Genomic DNA, 20531 nt, shown 5'->3' with positions numbered 1-20531 from the left:
CCTATCTACAGTGGAACAAGCTAGGAATACTTTGAAACCTTAATCCCGAGTACTAGAAGATATACACATTGACTGAAAAGGATGGTTATGGTGTTGTAGCACTTGTTATGAAGCACAGTATCTAAATTTGGGTAGGCCAGATGTGGAGAATAATTTAGCCCATTTTTTTTTTACTTTTCACACTAAAACAATCAAATTCAAGTATATTTAAATTGCAGCTAATAAAGGTTGCTAGTATTTAGTATCTCTTATTTACAACTTACAATTGTCTGCCGTAACACCAAATAAGTAGCTGAGATAAAGAAATGAACAGGGAAAACAAAAACATATAAAGAAAGAAAGAAAAGAAAACTAATGAATATATGGCTTTTGTTTGAAACAATTGTTGTGTGTGTATGTATATTATCAACTTCAAAAAAGAAAAAAAAATTGAATACTTGTAGTAATATAATCGAATACTGCATAAATATTATATCTATAGGAACCCTGTAAACAACCAAAAACTTGTGCACTTTGAAGTAAGTTATAACTTGGTTGAGTTTCCCAATCCCACGTCGCTTTTAGTGTCTGCTTTTTTACACATGCAGTCTGGCATGGGATGCATGTAGAGGGAGTTACCGAACTTTCTCAGCTCGCTTCCTTTCATGTCACTGTGATGAAGCATATCCTGCAACTGCCGTCTAAAATCTCGCCATCTGCGTATATATTCTATATAAGAAAGCTAGCGATACTCAGTTTGAAACTGACATCTGCTACAAACAATATGTGTACATGTTACCTGATATTCGGGCTATCAAATAATTGGGCTAGCTTTCTCTTATCAGGTTTTAAGGTTTTGGCGTGTCCTTCGTAAAAATAACGTCTGTGCCCTACCAAGAAATGGGGAAAATTACCACCCTGGGTTGTGACAAAAACTTCACTGTGGAGGCAAACAGTATAATCAAGAGCAGCCAGTCTTGATGAATGACCCTGAATAACAAGATTCTGTTGGTTTCGACCCCTTGAGAACAAGAACAGTAACTTCGCATATAGTTATAGGTACTGAACCATACCATAAATGGACTAAGTTCTTCTGGGGAGGCTAGAGTTTCTTTTGTTTCCAGAAATGGAAACATCTGTTTAAGGGGGGTCATATACTTCTCCACTTTGTAAATTTTGCCCGCGGCAACAAAAAGAGAGGTATTGTTATCGAATCCCATGCCCCTGAGCATCATTCCGACCTAAAGAATAGAGTAAACCATTGAATTTAAGTAGTAGAAATACACGAATACAACTTAACACATTATTACGTATTCGAACATGAAGACCTACCATTCACAACATATGCCTCCATGCTAAAACTATTATTAGTCTCTTTTGTTTAGATTACAATCATCATCTCTTTGTGTAGTTAGAAAAAGATTGGGATAAATTTAATAGAAAATCTCTCCTATTACTAGATCGCAATTAAATCATATCAAAGATAAATCATTTTGATTTCTTTATATAATTTTGATTTCTAACTGAAAAAGGAGAATGCAATGACAAGTTCTAACGTTTCACAGGAATGCTCTTACACCAACACAAGAACTGAGGTAGAAGGAAAAATAGGCAATTTGGATCATACTTCTAGTGGAGTTAAAGGGCACTTCCCATCTACTCGGTTGGCACCTGGTCTTATTACTCGGCCTCTTCTCCGAAATTTTCCTCTCCAACTTCGTTCCCGGACAATATCCATCTCGTGCTTCTCTTCTTCACCGCCATCATAAATGCAGCATGAAAATGCAACCATGTCCTGAAAGATGAGGCTTTGTAGTTCAAGAAAATTGTAATTCACACCACAAAAAGCCATAATCAATTTCTTTGGGGTAACAAAAACAAAAACAACTAAAACCATGGTACCTCTTCGAATCGGAGATGTACTGAAACGTATTTTCCTCCAGTTTTGGAGCTATTTTTAACCATCCGATCAACCATATTTGCAGCTAACATCCGTATGGGTTCTGAAAACCGAAGTGCTTCAAAATTGCACAGGCATCGGATGCTTTGTATTGATGGAGGAACTGCATGGGCTAGTCTGTTAGAGAATGGTGCTATTCGGACAGCCCTGCCCCATAACCATTAAAAGCAGCAGGTTATTTTTCCAAGAATGTAGTTTTTTGTGCTTATACATACATATACCATACCGAATGAGTATCATGTTATCATCTCATATGTTATTTTTGCATAACTGAAGCATTGTAAAAACGCAAAGATCGTAAGTACTACAACATTTAAAATCACTCAGGAAATGGGCTTTGGACAATTTCATTTTTATCACACAAGATTTGAGTCACGAATTAGACCAAATCGCTTGTTATTATTTGAAACAAAAACGAAAGATTGATCACAGTACAAAAGGTGAGAGATCAATACTTCAACTCCAGAAGCTTTGGCAGAACCTTCTGAAGATAGTGGGAGGGGCTTGACCATGCTTTAATTCTCAAATTCACTATGTTGCTTATATTATTATTAAATAACTGGAGCACATCTTCCGGTAGCTCTCTAACAACATTAACATGATTTCTGAGAGCATATATGAAGAACTCCTCGTCAAATATTTCTCCAAAATTGCTGCAATATATAAGAGAAAACAAAATATTTTAAAATACATTCAAATATTGATGGACTGTTTACGAAAAAAGAGAGGATCCCATTGGCTGTAGGATGGATCAGAATGCCATAGGCAGTACAGAATAATATGATATTTGTGAGCATCAAAAGCAAATGACGAACGTTAAAAGAATCATCTTACATCACCTGGAATCTCGCCAAACACTATTTAAATGAAATATGGGAATGACAAGAGTGGCATTTAGCAGGCCCGCCACGGCCACCGCATCACATATCTGTATTAAAAAAGAAAACAAATCATTTCACCAACTTTGCACTCACAAATACGTCTCTCTTTGCAACCAATATGCCACGAGACCGTCTCACACTAGTTTTTGCTTTGTAAAAAATATAGTTAGTATTTTAAATGTTAATTATGAGAAATTATATTTGATAAAATCATAAGAGATTATACCAATAAATAAGTAAATATAACTTTTGAACTTTGTCATTATGAAAAATCATCTCAAAAGTAAATAATTTTACTATAATCTCTAAAAAATTTACATGACAATTACTTAACATAAAAATATTGTAATATATTTATGCATACATCACAAGCCAAACGATACAAGTATATAGAATAGATCTGTTGTTGAATTGTCACACATCAACTTAGAAAATCCATTGCAAAAATAATTATATGACTGACATTTTCCACATATTGTAACCATAGGATATGATCCTTTAATAAAGTTTTTAAATGCAAGCCAACCAAGTGACCCTGAAAGAAACTTATTTTCAAGTTTTGATGCACTTTAGAGTTCAGACATATGTTCAATGAAAAAGACATACCGATAATCTTTGCTGGTTTAACCCGCCATTTGCTTCAATTATCAGGAAACCATTTGACTTCGGCAATTCTGAGAAGTCTAGAAACACAGAAGTGATAAGAATGACATCAGTTGAGTAGGTAAGAAGACAAACTGTCTGTTCTGCAAGTAACTTAAAACTAACACTATTGAATACCTAACCTCAAAGTTTCCAATACACTCCAAATGAAGGAAAAAAGATACTTGTACTTTGGGAAAAGACCAAGAGGTAATAATGATACAAAAGAATATACAGGATTTTACTAGTAAAAACACATTAATTTAAGTGAAAATAAATAAATTTGCACAGTTAGAAGTGCCCATTTTCAGGCAAACATCGATATGATTTTCTTGACAATCATATATAAATGATAGCATTGATGTGGGTATAGAATTAGTCATATGTGCATATACAGTATAAAAAGGAACGGGTGTGGGACTGTTGGGGGGCCTGCGGCATTTACTTCAGCCTTCAGAAATAAACCAAGAAAAAAAGAAGCATAAACACACATATGGATGAAGTTTCAGTTTCAAATGCCAAGGTATACCAACAATTGCGAATTTTCAAAAACACTTGGATCTGATAGGACGTGTGATGTTTGCTACTGAGAGATCTTCTTATAAAATAAATAAACAAGTAATCCTATAACAAACCTGACTGAGAAACAGTCTGCCCAAGACAAGGCTTCCACTGACGCAGCTTGGGATTCCATACGTTCATTAACTGAATATTGTTTTCATCCGTGAATATTAGAGTCAGCAAGTTAAATTCATCCAGAGAATATTAGAGTCAGCACTTTATATTCATCCAGAGATGAAACTTTATTATGGATGCATATGAGCACAAAATTGTCAAACAAGACAGGAAGAACTAAACATTTAAAAAAGTTCACCCCTTTTTAAACTGATGATTAAGTAATCAAAATCGACCATGTGTGTGACTGGTTAACCCAACCACAGATGAAAGTGCACGATAATATAGTAATCTGTCCCAACACAAAGACTTTGTTTTGAAGAAATTGTTATCTACTAAATTGTGACAGGCACATTCTTTCACACCAGTATCCAAGCCTGAGCAGTATTGATATCCGAGGAGTAATAAGTCTACGTCCACTGATAACTGATCAAAACGCTACCATTCCTTCTCTAGGAAACTCTACTTTCACAAAAATTAAAGAAAAAAGAACTTAAATTTCTCATGCATTTCAATTTCTACCAAAATGAGATACAAAAATCCAATAGATCAAGAGAGTTGGCGCTAAATTCTTCAAAATTAGGCAAGATACCAATGAATCAATACAATATCACAACAAATGGGGAAAGAAACACAATGTAAACAAGCAAATTACCATATTTGAGCTTTTATTGCTCTCAGCCTCCATCAAGGGCCAGAGTTTCTCAAAGACCTCAGGGCTCCTGTAAACAGATCCAGGCCCCACTAGATCACCATGTCCTCTACTACTACTAGAATTATTATTCACAACATCAAATCCCAAAGTACCCATATACATAAGCATCCCAGATATATAAAACAAAGGAGCAAACAACAGCATGCGTCTCCGCCTGTACATTATTGAAATCATTAAATATCCGAAGCTCTCCGCAACACTCTTCAACTCCTCCTTTCCACCACCGCCACCACCACCACTACCGCCACCGCTACGGAAGCTGCCCCCTCCACCGCCGCAGCTACCGGAATCTGTGGCGGCGGTCTTTCCACGGCTGTGACGGTGGCGGGGAGAAGAAGGCGGGGACAAAGAACTCGTCCCGTTGCTCAGTCGGCTTAACCCATGCATAATTCTCGAGATCCTCTACTTATTTCAGTAAGAAAAAATGGGTTTCCAGTAAAATTAAGAATGGAGCAGAGCCACCGACTTAAAGCTCGGATCTTTGGTGTCAGAGTAGAAAAAGACTCACTTTTTCCAAGTGAAATTGTCAACTTGAAGGTGAATAGTCAGTACCAGAACCTGCCAAAAAACGAGTCTTGCGTTCACTTCCACATCCGCAGCCGCCGCTCAACTACAATATGACACGGCAGCGTGGCAGTGGAAGAGGGAAGCGCGTGGTGGCTAGAAACAGGGGACATATGAAGACATTAATGGAGGGTGGGGGAAGTGGAGAAGTTTAAAGTGGTTGGCTATGCATATGGAAAGAATGAAAGATAATACGCTTACAGTTAAGGAATCAGAATTAATGCTGAAGTTAAAGTTTTCTTTGTTATTATATTGATCAAACAAAGTTAAGAAATGTCCTTTTTCTCATAAATTACTACACCCAAAAAATACCGTATACGACTTGAGAAAATCTGCCATCCTTTTTTCTAGAATATAATGGAAATGTGTATTATTCTTAGTTAATAAATACAGTCAAAATGATCTTGGATCCATCCATCGTTGTCTCTAATGAAATGAAAACTACCCATTTATTTTTTTTAACAAAAGAAACTACTGATTTCAAGGACACGCATTGATAAGTGGGGCCTTTTCTCCTTTTACTTGTTTTCCATCAATTGAAGTCATGTTTAGGCTTAAATGCCACAGGTCAAATAGGCCGACGTCCCAAATCTAAAATAATAACTTCTAGTTAATGTACGTTGTCCCAAAAATTCGTATATGATCTTTTCTTCGAGTTTCTGCCGACATGCTTGGGAGATAAAACTCCACCAACTGGGCTTCTAAAAAGCTAGAGGAGCAGGCTTGTTAAGTGCATGTCTCTGCTTCAATGACCAAGTGGTGAACGACAAGCAGCAAGGATTGCCTCCCCAATGCCATGATCAACACTCCCCACAATACCAACAGTACATTTGTTTTTATCATGCCTGCCAGCAGGGGCATGCCAGTGTGGAAGAGCAATATAGCGGCTAGAGTGAGTAGTAAGTTGACGATTGGCGCGCCGTGTGAGAAAATTATGTGCCAACTTCCAGCCAAGAAATCTCGTAATCGGCCATGTGCAAACTGTCGTAAATCCAGCCAAATAGCAGAAGAAAACCAAAAGGAGTTTACAACGTGCCACAGAATATGATTACTAGTTTGTAGAACATAAGAAGTTTAAAGATGTTCATCGCATATGTCGAAATAGCATGAGCTACGGCTTTAATTAACACCTCTTTGCCTCCGGCGGAAATAAGAAAGCAAAGACCCTGTTTTTACCTCGTCCCACCCCAAAAATTCTGGTAATTCCAATCAAGTGTCAGAACATTCCTTGTGTCTCAATGCCCTATCCAGTCCATGATGCTAAGACTTCTGTATAGAAATTTTTAAAAATGATTTTTACAGTGTCAATAATTATAAAACAATCATTTTCAATTCATCAAAACCAGAAAACATGACAGAGAATAAAAGAGCCAGACAGAAGATGATGAATGAATGATAGCGATGTTCGAATTTATACACGAAAGAACGACAAACTGTACAATCAGAATACCAGCAATCTCACAATGTCTAAAGAAAACCAAGTCCCCTGACAAGTACAACCCTCTTCATTTGACTCGTGCATCGATTCTTGCCATGCTATGTACATGTAAACAAAATAAAACTGTGTCTAATGCAATGAATTCCTCTGCTGCAAAAAACAGGAATTATTTCTTATGACTCTTCAGGATTCTGCGCAGATCAAAACCCTCACCCCGATACATATTCAAGGCTCTACTCTCTGAAAAGCAAGCAGCGAGCTGTCTTATTAGTCTCTCCAGAGACGATTGAGTGCAAAATTCTTCATCCTTCATGTTTGGATTTGTGGACAAAATCGTTGCATTGACTAAATCAGCCACCAGCTCCCGATGAGATTCTTCAAGAAGATATCCAGCACAGGACTCATGTGGTAGTTTATAAGCCAGCAAGGAAGCACAATCCTGCCAGGAATGGAAACCGATTGGTTATAGTCGCATATTATGTCGGTGCTCAAAATCCAAACACCACAAGTCCAAACTTATGTTACACACTTCCACTGAAAGGCAAACCTACATATAATTGTTTCACTTAGAAACATGCAAGCTTGCAAGGAACGGGGTCATGAAAGCAGTTTATGCGCAACACAACAATTCCTAGATTGTTACTGTAAACAAGTCTACCTGAACTTGATCTTCCACCTTTAACACGCTCCTGAACTTATCGAACTCATTTCTACTCAAAACAAGAGCTTCTGATAGCTTGCCATCCTGATGCAAGGGATGAACAGTTAAAATGATAAGATTTTCAGAAAAAATTTCAATCATCAGATGTAAAGATTAATATTTTTATTAACAACCATATCGTGCATAAAGCATTTGAATCAGATGAGTGGCAAAAAAGAAATAATCAAGACTAGGATATTGGCTCACTGTTTGGACATCTTTTTATCATACAGTATAAAACAAAACCTTGAATAACAAGCCTAATTTATTGATGGCCTAAAATAAAATGTTCTTAACCCAAGATTCCAAGATGTCAAATATAAATAATAGAATTAGCATTCATATTAGGTAGGCTTTGTGTTCATATAGTATTTATCGGGTGTAGTAAAACTAAATTTTATCACCCACGGATAGATCTAGAAAAGGATATTTACCCGGACAAGCTCGATGAACTTTTGAGAATGTAGAAAAAAGCGAATCGGCGAAAGATTGTTCTGCAGAAAGAGTAAAATCGTGAAAAACATGATACATAAGTCCTTAAAATGATATGACATCAGATCAATTAGAGATGGTCTCAAGAGAACTATCTGGATTAAAGGGAAGAACTTGTGAGAATATGTAACAGTAACAGCCATATATCGTGCAAACCATCACAAAAGATCGACACAAAGATCATTCAGGGTTGATAATTTTTTTGTCAAATTCTATCTATTTCTGAAAGTATTTGCCATACCAAGGAGCAAAATTAGAAACGACAATTGCGAAAACTGATGAAAGCTTGATTTGATCTCTTACCTTCGTCACATCAGATCTAGGTAAGAGATCAAATCAAGGTGGCTGCTAGAGAATGATAACAGAAACAACAGTATTTGAAATAGATGAATAATAAGTCTACAGAATACAAGCATGACGGTATCTACCTTCATAATTTGAGGAAACAAATGCTCAAGTATAGTTATTGCGTCGTCAACCTGGCCACACATTATCGTCTACATTAACGAGAAAAAGGTCAATATAAATCAACATTCTTAATGCAAAGACATAATTCTGAAGGCTGCTCCTCAACAGCTAGGAATGCATCGCTGTCTCGCGCTCATAATCATTGGAAGAACTCACTGGTGAAGTTAAGGCCAACTACCACGTCACAGAGGGAAACACATAATGCTACAGAATACTATGTATAATTATACAAAAGGAAATATAATTTGACCATGAAAACAAATTAAAGAGGTGAAAATTATATTAGATCATTTTTGTACAAATTCTGCCCTCAAGGGAATCCAGAATATAAACACTTCAAAGCACTTTTAGTGATATATTATAAGCTTTAGCTCATACATGACGAATCATCTTCCTTTCACTCAATGCATAGTTGCCGTCTTCCTCATTGGACCCATTTTCTTGTACCAAAGCCTCAGTTTCTACATCTGTGTCAAATAACCGAAGTGTTTCTTCATAGCCATAGTGCTGTAAATATGATCGAACCATTCTGGAAAACAAAAATGCCAACAGTATTAATCAATGAACAGAAGCTGGTTATCACGATTCATTATATCCAACGTCAGTTTTATCTTTAAAAGAGTGATCTCTTAGCTCAAGTAAAAGTTCAAGTAAGTATGACAAGAATACAATTATTTCTGGTGAGCTGATGGGATAAAAATCCGACATAGAGAGAGATGGACATTTACAAATTTGGAATCTCATGTGCATATTGTCTGTTTTAATGTTAATTACTAACCGAAAACAATCACCACGAGCTATTTCCATTTTATCAATATTCTTCTGTAATCTTGCTCGATGATCTGCTTTATATGCCTGATTCATAAATAAAATAGACCATGAGAGACCAATGAATTGAGTACCACACTAGATATTAACAGAGTCCTCATCATTCCACAAGAAGTTCTTTTATAGAAAATAATTGAAGAGAATAAGTTTCCTGCAAGAAGATGCACAATCGAAATCAAGTTTCAAATGAAACCTCTTTCAGCATAATGAATGTATAGACTGTTCAAGCAACGAAAACTCACTCAGATACTGATCCTATAGTTGGTGATCATGTAGACAATGTTTGCAAATGTATGGATGTGTTCTCACAAATCAGAAAATAAAACATGAACAAGTTTAGCATGATTAAAGCAGAGAATATAATGAAACCAAATCTTACTTCTAAATCAAAAAGAAATGGCGTCTTTCCAAAGTTTACAGTCACCCTGTTATATATAGGTAAAAAAATTAGCTTGTCAACCCGAAGTATGAGTTCGAAACAACAAAGGAAAATAAATAGGAAGTTCACATAAATATGATCCATACTCTTCATTCTCGGTTTGAAGACCAATTGTCGGAAACAGGGTACCGTACCAATTCCTCCTCACACTTCCAATCAGAACTCCATTTTTCCTGTTAAGAAGGTAAACATCATTGAAATTATTTTAGCACATGTAATCAAATGAATACTAATGGACAACTGTCGCATGCAACAGATTATTCTAAAAGACTGCAGAACTTTCAACTTGAATGTTGATTTCGAAGAGGATATCTGTTGACTTACGTGAAAAAGAATTGGTTTGTACCATGGTTAACACCACAACCCACTGTATCACCAATTGATATGGTCGGGCCAAATGTCTCTCCCTCTCCCCATCCTCGGTAAATCATTCCATTCAATCCATAATATCCACAACTACCTGGTTCCCAGCTGCCAGACAGAAAAACATAAAATCAGAAGAATTGGAACCGACAATTGCAATTAAAAGAAACATTGATATTATGATTGACCTCAATTCATCTTGTTTATTTGATTCTTAATTCTTAGTGATTTATTTCTCTGCTTGATCTTGAAAAGCAATATCATGTTCATGAACTTCATAATTCAAATGCCCATTCTTCCGAACCAATGTAAACAGCACAAAGTTGAGGTTATAAATTGTTCATTCAACGTCCAACACAACAAAACAAATGCGCTCAAGACATCTCCGTCGAACAAATAAATCCCATTTTTTGGAAAAATTTCAAGTAGTCGAAACACGGTGTGAACAATTCCTCGCATATATGTGCCAGTATAAAGAGTGAAATAATACGCATACCCCGGATGATGGCGGGAGTTGGTAGAAGTAGAAGTGGCAAATCCGACGGACACTCGTGCCAGAGCTCCCGCATTCTTCACGAAAATCTCGAAATAATAAACCAGCCGCTTCCATGGCACGGCACGATCCGCCTGCACGATCCCCACGTCGTGCATGTGTTTACTCTCATGCGGGTATGAAGCCGAGAGCCTGTCGGGCCCAACCAAAGCGAAACCTCGGGAACTCTTCTCAGTGTCTAACGCCTGTGGGGAGCTGTCGCGCTCCAGTTCAGTTCCATCATTGGTTTTTGAGAAACTGGAAGCGTCGTCCCAAGCCCGAAGGAAGTAGGAGGCCGTTAGTTCTTCCATGGCTTTGGACATTTGATCGGAAATTCAAGAATCAAGATTCACAGTAGATGGGAAACTTTCTCACTTGAGATTTCAAGAAAATGGGGTGGAAGTAGAACCTCAAAATGTGTGGAAATTATATTTTATATAAATTTTAGGATCTAAATTAGTATTAAAAACATTAATTTATATTATTAAAATTTATATTTTACATAAAAAAAAATAGTATTTTACTTCAATTAAAGAATGATTTGAGAAAGATATTACAAAATGGACAATATTATTTTATATTTTTTTGAGTAAAATAAAATAATATAATGTAAACTTTGATAAATGGAAGACTATATTTTATATTTCTAACTATCAAAAATCATTTAGGTACAAAAATTATTGATAAATTTATAAATTATTAATATGCAAAATATTTTAAATAACTTAATTGGTAAACGATCCAGCAAAATGTTAGTTTTACAGTTAACTTAAATTGTTTTTAAGTCGGTTATTAAATTCAATTAGTTCGCATTTTTATTTTCAAGGTTATGTTATTAATAAATTTTTAAAAAAAATTATATTTATTTAAAAATTATGTTATGATAAATATGTATCATACTCTTTGTAATGAACTAGAATTCTTAATTAGCATAAATATATCTCGATAGATAAATCATCAACACAAATATAATATATTTTAAAAATATTTATTAGTATTTAATAAAATAATATTATATTTCTCTATCTATTTTAAAGTATTATAATTATATATTAGTAAAATTTTACACTTTTAATCAATAAAATATCTTTATTAAAGATAAAATGTGTATTTAGTTGAATTTTATAACAATAATTGAACTTAAAATAAATTCTATTTAAGAGTAAAATGGACTTCTCAATCAAATCATTTTCAATTCACAAGCTATGAGAGTATTACGAATCAATTTTGTGAAATGAATATTTTATTTAGATCACTCATAAAAAATATTACTTTTTATCCCAAAAATATTATTTTTTATTGTAAATATAGAAATGATTAACACGTCTTACGAATAAAGATCAATGAAAAAGAGACATATTATTTTCAATTAGTGGTTACATGCCAAAAATATTTATGCATAAAAGAATTCTTCGGTAAAATTACTACTTAGAAAAGTAGGAAACCACACAATAGCCAAAAAATCCAACATTTGTTCCTAAATTATTTCGACAGCGAGAAGATGTGGTAAGAACTCATCGATTGTTAGGATCGGGAAAGAGTTTAGTGGGGTCAATAAACTCTTTCAAAAATAGCTGTTTTTAAAAATTTGTTTTCAATCGTTTTTAGGCTGATTAAAAATTTTCTCGAACGGTTAGAAATATGAACCACTTGAAAAATGCGGAAAACGGTTCAAAATTTTTAATGATAGTTGTAACCGGTTGGCTAGCTTGTTAACAAGAAACGGTTCAAAATGTAACCGATTGCAGAAAGTAACGACAAATGATTTTTATGGATGTTCAAAGATAAAACTCCTATGTCACCCCTTCTTCTTCTTCAGGAATATCACTAAAAAATTTTGGCTTTACAAACTATTTTAATAGCTCACTCCAATCAGGACTTATCACATTGTCTGTTTTGGAACTCCTAATGATTGCTTTACACTTCTCGATTTTTAAGAACCCTCGGTTCACCAGACAACTTAGTGAATCAAATAAGAAACAGTTTATTTTGAGTAGCAAGAAGTTGATCCTTCAAATGATCAGATATATTTCTGATGAGTGCGTGGTTGATGAGCGATGAAGTATGAAGCTTTAAATGCGCTCAAAATCTTCAAGTATGCAAGCTTAGCGATGTGGCAATCTCGTGGTTCAAAAGCTTGTAGTATCTTAATTGATCGATCTTCTTATGTATTCTTCAACTCTTCTTTTATAGGCTATCTGTAACACCCTTCTTTTATACTTGACATGATTAATGATACTTATACTTGTAATCAAAATAGGGTTCGAATGCTATACCTATAAAGGCCTAAAAATGATTTTTACGGTGTCAATAATTATAAAACAATCATTTTCAATTCATCAAAACCAGAAAACATGACAGAGAATAAAAGAGCCAGACAGAAGATGATGAATGAATGAATGATAGCGATGTTCGAATTTATACATGGAAGAACGACGAACTGTACAATCAGAATACCAGCAATCTCACAATGTCTAAAGAAAACCAAGTCCCCTGACAAGTACAACCCTCTTCATTTGACTCGTGCATCGATTCTTGCCGTGCTATGTACATGTAAACAAAATAAAACTGTGTCTAATGCAATGAATTCCTCTGCTGCAAAAAACAGGAATTATTTCTTATGACTCTTCAGGATTCTGCGCAGATCAAAACCCTCACCCCGATACATATTCAAGGCTCTACTCTCTGAAAAGCAAGCAGCGAGCTGTCTTATTAGTCTCTCCAGAGACGATTGAGTGCAAAATTCTTCATCCTTCATGTTTGGATTTGTGGACAAAATCGTTGCATTGACTAAATCAGCCACCAGCTCCCGATGAGATTCTTCAAGAAGATATCCAGCACAGGACTCATGTGGTAGTTTATAAGCCAGCAAGGAAGCACAATCCTGCCAGGAATGGAAACCGATTGGTTATAGTCGCATATTATGTCGGTGCTCAAAATCCAAACACCACAAGTCCAAACTTATGTTACACACTTCCACTAAAAGGCAAACCTACATATAATTGTTTCACTTAGAAACATGCAAGCTTGCAAGGAACGGGGTCATGAAAGCAGTTTATGCGCAACGCAATAATTCCTAGATTGTTACTGTAAACAAGTCTACCTGAACTTGATCTTCCACCTTTAACACGCTCCTGAACTTATCGAACTCATTTCTACTCAAAACAAGAGCTTCTGATAGCTTGCCATCCTGATGCAAGGGATGAACAGTTTAAATGATAAGATTTTCAGAAAAAAAATTCAATCATCAGATGTAAAGATTAATATTTTTATTAACAACCATATCGTGCATAAAGCATTTGAATCAGATGAGTGGCAAAAAGGGCTAATCAAGACTAGGGTATTGGCTCACTGTTTGGACAATATCTTTTTATCATACAGTATAAAACAAAACCTTGAATAACAAGCCTATTTTATCAATGGCCTAAAATAAAATGTTCTTAACCCAAGATTCCAAGATATCAAAAATAAATAATAGAATTAGCATTCATATTAGGTAGGTATTGTGTTCATATATTATTTATAGGGTGTAGCAAAACTACGGATAGATCTAGAAAAGGATCTTTACCCGGACAAGCTCGATGAACTTTTGAGAATGTAGAAAAAAGCGAATGGGCGAAAGATCGTTCTGTAGAAAGAGTAAAATCGTGAAAAACAGGATACATAAGTCCTTAACATGATATGACATAAGATCAATTAGAGACGGTCTCAAGAGAACTATTTGGATTAAAAGGAAGAACTTGTGAGAATATGTAACTTTAACAGCCATATATCGTGCAAACCATCACAAAAGATCGACACAAAGATCATTCAGGGTTGATAATTTTTTTTGTCAAATTCTATCTATTTCTGAAAGTATTTGCCATACCAAGGAGCAAAATTAGAAACGACAATTGCGAAAACTGATGAAAGCTTGATTTGATCTCTTACCTTCGTCACATCAGATCTAGGTAAGAGATCAAATCAAGGTGGCTGCTAGAGAATGATAACAGAAACAACAGTATTTGAAATAGATGAATAATAAGTCTACAGAATACAAGCATGACGGTATCTACCTTCATAATTTGAGGAAACAAATGCTCAAGTATAGTTATTGCGTCGTCAACCTGGCCACACATTATCGTCTACATTAACGAGAAAAAGGTCAATATAAATCAACATTCTTAATGCAAAGACATAATTCTGAAGGCTGCTCCTCAACAGCTAGGAATGCATCGCTGTCTCGCGCTCATAACCATTGGAAGAACTCACTGGTGAAGTTAAGGCCAACTACCACGTCACAGAGGGAAACACATAATGCTACAGAATACTATGTATAATTATACAAAAGGAAATATAATTTGACCATGAAAACAAATTAAAGAGGTGAAAATTATATTAGATCATTTTTGTACAAATTCTGCCCTCAAGGGAATCCAGAATATAAACACTTGAAAGCACTTTTAGCGATATATTATAAGCTTTAGCTCATACCTGACGAATCATCTTCCTTTCACTCAATGCATAGTTTCCGTCTTCCTCATTGGACCCATTTTCTTGTACCAAAGCCTCAGTTTCTTTATCTGTGTCAAATAACCGAAGTGTTTCTTCATAGCCATAGTGCTGTAAATATGATCGAACCATTCTGGAAAACAAAAATGCCAACAGTATTAATCAATGAACAGAAGCTGGTTATCTTTTAAAAGAATGATCTCTTAGCTCAAGTAAAAGTTCAAGCAAGTATGACAAGAATACAATTATTTCTGGTGAGCTGATGGGATAAAAATCCGACATAGAGAGAGATGGACATTTACAAATTTGGAATCTCATGTCCATATTGTCTGTTTTAATGTTAATTACTAACCGAAAACAATCACCACGAGCTATTTCCATTTTATCAATATTCTTCTGTAATCTTGCTCGGAGATCTGCTTTATATGCCTGATTCATAAATAAAATAGACCATTAGAGACCAATGAATTGAGTACCACACTAGATATTAACAGAGTCCTCGTCATTCCACAAGAAGTTCTTTTATAGAAAATAATTGAAGAGAATAAGTTTCCTGCAAGAAGATGCACAATCGAAATCAAGTTTCAAACAGCATAACGAATGTATAGACTGTTCAAGCAACGAAAACTCACTCAGAAGTATCAGCATACCTAACTACTGATACTGATCCTATAGTTGGTGATCATGTAGACAATGTTTGCAAATGTATGGATGTGTTCTCACAAATCAGAAAATAAAACATGAACAAGTTTAGCATGATTAAAGCAGAGAATATAATGAAACCAAATCTTACTTTTATATCAAAAAGAAATGGCGTCTTTCCGAAGTTTACAGTCACCCTGTCATATATAGGTAAAAAAATTATCCTGTCAACCCCAAGTATGGGTTCGGAACAACAAAGGAAATTAAATAGGAAGTTCACAAGAATATGATCCATACTCTTCATTCTCGGTTTGAAGACCAATTGTCGGAAACAGGGGACCGTTCCAATTCTTCAACACACTTCCAATCATAACTCCATTTTTCCTGTTAAGAAGGTAAACATCATTGAAATTATTTTAGCACAGGAACCACATGTAATCAAATGAATACTAATGGACAACTGTCGCATGCAACAGATTATTCTAAAAGACTGCAGAACTTTCAACTTGAATGTTGATTTCGAAGAGGATATCTGTTGACTTACGTGAAAAAGAATTGGTTTGTACCATGGTTAACACCACAACCCACTGTATCACCAATTGATATGGTCGGGCCAAATGCCTCTCCCTTTCCCCATCCTCGGTAAATCATTCCATTCAATCCATAATATCCACAACTATCTGGTTCCCAGCTGCCAGACAGAAAAACAAAAAATCAGAAGAATTGGAACCGACAATTGCAATTAACAGAAACATTCATATTATGATTGACCTCAATTCATCTTGTTTATTTGATTCTTAATTCTTATTGATTTATTTCTCTGCTTGATCTTGAAAAGCAATATCATGTTCATGAACTTCATAATTCAAATGCGCATTCTTCCGAACCAATGTGAACAGCACAAAGTTGAGGTTATAAATTGTTCATTCAACGTCCAACGCAAAAAAAAAAAAATGCGCTCAAGACATCTCCGTCGAACAAAGAAATCCCATTTTTTTGGAAAAATTTCAAGTAGTCGAAACACGGTGTGAACAATTCCTCGCATATATGTGCCAGTATAAAGAGTGAAATAATACGCATACCCCGGATGATGGCGGGAGTTGGCAGAAGTATAACTTGTAAATCCGACGGACACTCGTGCCACAGCTCCCGCATTTTTCACGAAAATCTCGAAATAATAAACCAGCCGCTTCCATAGCACGGCACGATCCGCCTGCACGATCCCCACGTCGTGCATGTTTTTACTCACATGCGGGTATGAAGCAGAGAGCCTGTCGGGCCCAACCAAAGCGAAACCTCGGGAACTCTTCTCAGTGTCTAACGCCTTTGGGGAGCTCTCGCGCTCCAGTTCGGTTCCATCATTGGTTTTTGAGAGCCTGGAAGCGTCGTTCCAAGCCCGAAGAAAGTAGGAGGCCGTTAGTTCTTCCATGGCTTTGGACATTTGATCGGAAATTCAAGAATCAAGATTCACAGTAGATTGGAAACTTTCTCACTTGAGATTTCAAGAAAATGGGGTGGAAGTAGAGAAAGAAGAATTTAAACAGTTGTTTTAACGACTCCAATCAGTTATCTTCACCTCAAAATTAAATGTGTGGAAATTATTTTTTATATAAATTTTAGGATCTAAATTAGTATTAAAAAACATTAATTTATATTATTAAAATTTATATTTTACATAAAAAAATATTATTTTACTTCAATTAAATAATAATTTTGAGAAAAGATATTACAAAATGGACAATATTATTTTATATGTTTTTTGGTAAAATAAATTAGAGTATGTCTTTTGTGATACAGTTTCACGATCTTTATCTGTAAGACGGGTTAATTCTACCGATATTCATAATAAAAAGTGATACTCTTCGCATAAACAATAATACTTTTCGGGGATGACCCAAATAAGATATCCGTCCCACAAAATACGAGCCGTGAGACCGTCTCACTCAAGTTTTAGTCAATAAATTAATCTAATGTAAAGAGTGTACATACGGATTTTGATATATGGAAGATTATATTTTATATTTCTAACTATCAAAAATCATTTTGATACAAAATTTTTGATAAATTTATAAATTGATATACAAAAATATTGTAAATAACTTAATTAGTAAACGAACCAGCAAAATGTTAATTTTTTTACACTTAACATAAATTGTTTTTAAGTCGGTTATTAAAATCAATTAGTTCGCATTTTTATTTTCAAAGTTGTGTTTTTGATAATTTTTTTAAAAAAGATTATATTTATTTAAAAATTATATTATGATAAATATGTATCATTACTCTTTGTAATGAACTATAATTCTTAATTAGCACAAATATATATCGATAGATAAATCATAAACACAAATAAAATATATTTTAAAAATATTTATAAGTATTTAATAGAATAATATTAGATTTCTCTATCTATTTTAAAGTATTATAATTATATATGAGTAAAATTTTACACTTTTAATCAGTAAAATATCTTCATTAAAGATAAAATGTATATTTACTTGAATTTTATACAATAATTGAACTTAAAATAAATTCTATTTAAGAGTAAAATGGACTTTTCAACCAAATCATTTTTAATTCACAAGAAGAGAGTATCACGAGTCAATTTTGTGAGATGAATATTTTATTTGGATCACTCATGAAAAAGTATTATTTTTTATGTCAAAATTATTACTTTTTATAATAAATATAAAAATAATTAACACGTCTTATGAATAAATATCAATAAAAATGAGGCCTATTATTTTCAATTAGTGGTTATATTCCTGGAATATTTATGCATAAAAGAATTCTTTGGTGAATAACTACTTAGAAAAATAGAAAACCACACAACAACAAAAAAAAACAACATTTGTTCCTAAATTATTACGACAGCGAGAAGATGTGGTAAGAACTCATCACTGGTTAGGATCAGGAAAAAGTATAGAGAGGGTAAAGAAATCCTTTCAAAAATAGTTGTTTTTTAAAATTTGTATTCAATCATTTTTAGGTGGATAAAAATTTTCTCAAACGGTTAGAAATATGAATCACTTGAAAAATGCAAAAAATGGTTCAAAATCTCTAATGATAGCTGCAACCGGTTGGCTAGCTTGTTAACAAGAAACGGTTCAGAATGTAAGCGACTGCAGAAAATAACGACACAAGATTTTTATGGATGTTCGATGATAAAACTCATATGTCACCACTTCTTCCTCTTCATGAATGATTCCACTAAAAAGACTTTGGTTTTACAAACTACTATTGCAACAGCTCACTCCAATCAAAACTTATCACACTGTCTGTTTTGAAACTCTTAGTGATCACTTTACACTTTTGGATTTTTAAGGACCCTTGGTTCAGTAGACAAATTAGTAAATCAAATAACCAAAAGGTTACTGATATAAAGAAACAATATATTTTGAGCAGCACGAAGTTGATCCTTCAAATGATCAGATATATTTCTGATGAGTGCGTGGTTAATGAGCGATGAAGTGTGAATCTTTGAATGCGCTCAAAATCTTCAAGTATGCAAGCTTAGTGATGTGGCAAACGAGCAGTTGAAAAGCTTGTATTATCTTAATTGATCGATCTTTTTTGTATTTTTCAACTCTTCTTTTATATGTTATATATCATTCCAACGGTCGAAAAAGATGTGTAACATAAACCTGTAGCGTTGGAATGATGTATCACTATCAGCTGCAACAACATTAAATGTTCTCATCAAACATTTAATGTTCTCTTTGTTTGTGCAGATTTGAATCTCGTTCCTTTGAAGAGTTGCTGTTGAACATATTTTTGTAGTAATTGTTAACTCCATCAGAAGTTGCAATAAATAGATTTTTAATGAAGCAGTTGAAGTCTTTGAACAACCGGTTGAAAAACTCTTAGCGGTTGAAACCCTTCGAACTGCTAAGTTGTTGTAGGCGGTTGAAGTGTTCCCTCTTATACAAGATAAATTGCGGTTGTTTCCTGAAATAGTTATGTGTTGTTTGATTTTGTCGATCACCAAAACATAAGGATGATAATAATATCTTAATATCAGTAATTTGAATTAATTGAAATAAATTGAAGTACATACAAATATGAAGATATTGTGGAGAAATAATGGACAAATTCATTGAGTAGTAAGAGAATGAGAAGAACTGTCAAATCATTTGAAACAAAAGAAGAGCAATGACATAACGAGAGAGACACAACACACATACATCCTACAAACTCTAGCAACATTCTTGTGTTTTATTAATATTTGTAAACTCTTAGGCTGTGTTTGGTTCAAATGATAAGATTACTGAATTACTAACACATAAATGATAAAATATATGATTACTGGTATGGTGTGCTCAAATCCTTGTTGTGTTTGGTGAGATTTTTTAAGGGTCTAATTAAGTATTCACTTAAATTTGTACTACCGAAACTACCCTTTCACATATTTTTTTAATTATTAATTTCAGACCAACTTTCGTTACCTATCCTCACATTTCCTTCGACAAATTTCCTCCACACAATATTTTCGAAGAAAACCCTAGGCGACATCAACATAAATAGCTCCGCATAGATGTACGAATTCTTCCCGAAAATCTATGGATCGTGATGTGTTCCAGGTGAATCAGACATCCGAAAGATTGAAATTGGATTGTGCCGGTTCATATTCCATCGAAATCGCAAGAAAATGTAACAAATAACATATTGTGCGGAAGGAATTTCAATCTCCAACCTTCTTACTGGCCGTGAATGTAAGTATTTCTG

General features: G+C 34.4%; 4 protein-coding genes across 4 annotated transcripts; all 4 read right to left on the bottom strand.

Moving 5' to 3' along the window:
• Positions 1 to 522: 522 nt before the first annotated feature.
• Positions 523 to 5623, bottom strand: LOC140819491 (O-fucosyltransferase 9). Its single transcript, XM_073179609.1, has 10 exons — positions 4793 to 5623; positions 4098 to 4167; positions 3427 to 3503; positions 2779 to 2867; positions 2395 to 2592; positions 1882 to 2086; positions 1607 to 1774; positions 1053 to 1220; positions 779 to 969; positions 523 to 695 (listed from the first exon to the last, which is right to left on the bottom strand). Exons 1-10 carry the CDS (start codon positions 5237 to 5239, stop codon positions 524 to 526), a joined length of 1785 nt encoding a protein of 594 aa, XP_073035710.1. The 5' UTR covers positions 5240 to 5623; the 3' UTR covers position 523.
• Positions 5624 to 6843: 1220 nt separating this feature from the next.
• LOC140819999 (ran-binding protein M homolog) lies at positions 6844 to 11043 on the bottom strand. Its single transcript, XM_073180294.1, has 10 exons — positions 10641 to 11043; positions 10106 to 10252; positions 9868 to 9954; positions 9722 to 9767; positions 9293 to 9369; positions 8893 to 9043; positions 8475 to 8543; positions 7989 to 8048; positions 7513 to 7599; positions 6844 to 7293 (listed from the first exon to the last, which is right to left on the bottom strand). The coding sequence occupies exons 1-10, from the start codon at positions 10997 to 10999 to the stop codon at positions 7021 to 7023; spliced, it is 1356 nt and encodes a 451-aa protein (XP_073036395.1). The 5' UTR covers positions 11000 to 11043; the 3' UTR covers positions 6844 to 7020.
• A 2103-nt stretch (positions 11044 to 13146) lies between these two features.
• On the bottom strand, positions 13147 to 15815 carry LOC140820140 (ran-binding protein M homolog). The gene is made up of 8 exons (XM_073180463.1): positions 15800 to 15815; positions 15644 to 15720; positions 15520 to 15596; positions 15150 to 15300; positions 14732 to 14800; positions 14245 to 14304; positions 13780 to 13866; positions 13147 to 13560 (listed from the first exon to the last, which is right to left on the bottom strand). The coding sequence occupies exons 1-8, from the start codon at positions 15813 to 15815 to the stop codon at positions 13288 to 13290; spliced, it is 810 nt and encodes a 269-aa protein (XP_073036564.1). The 3' UTR covers positions 13147 to 13287.
• A 257-nt stretch (positions 15816 to 16072) lies between these two features.
• Positions 16073 to 17314, bottom strand: LOC140820139 (ran-binding protein M homolog). The gene is made up of 3 exons (XM_073180462.1): positions 16892 to 17314; positions 16354 to 16500; positions 16073 to 16193 (listed from the first exon to the last, which is right to left on the bottom strand). Exons 1-3 carry the CDS (start codon positions 17248 to 17250, stop codon positions 16073 to 16075), a joined length of 627 nt encoding a protein of 208 aa, XP_073036563.1. The 5' UTR covers positions 17251 to 17314.
• Between the last annotated feature and the right edge of the window lie 3217 nt (positions 17315 to 20531).

Source organism: Primulina eburnea, chromosome 18, assembly GCF_022965805.1.
Source record: "Primulina eburnea isolate SZY01 chromosome 18, ASM2296580v1, whole genome shotgun sequence".
Taxonomy (NCBI): domain Eukaryota; kingdom Viridiplantae; phylum Streptophyta; class Magnoliopsida; order Lamiales; family Gesneriaceae; genus Primulina; species Primulina eburnea.
The sequence above is the reverse complement of the archived record's forward strand: the minus strand, read 5'-3'. Positions and strand labels throughout refer to the sequence as shown.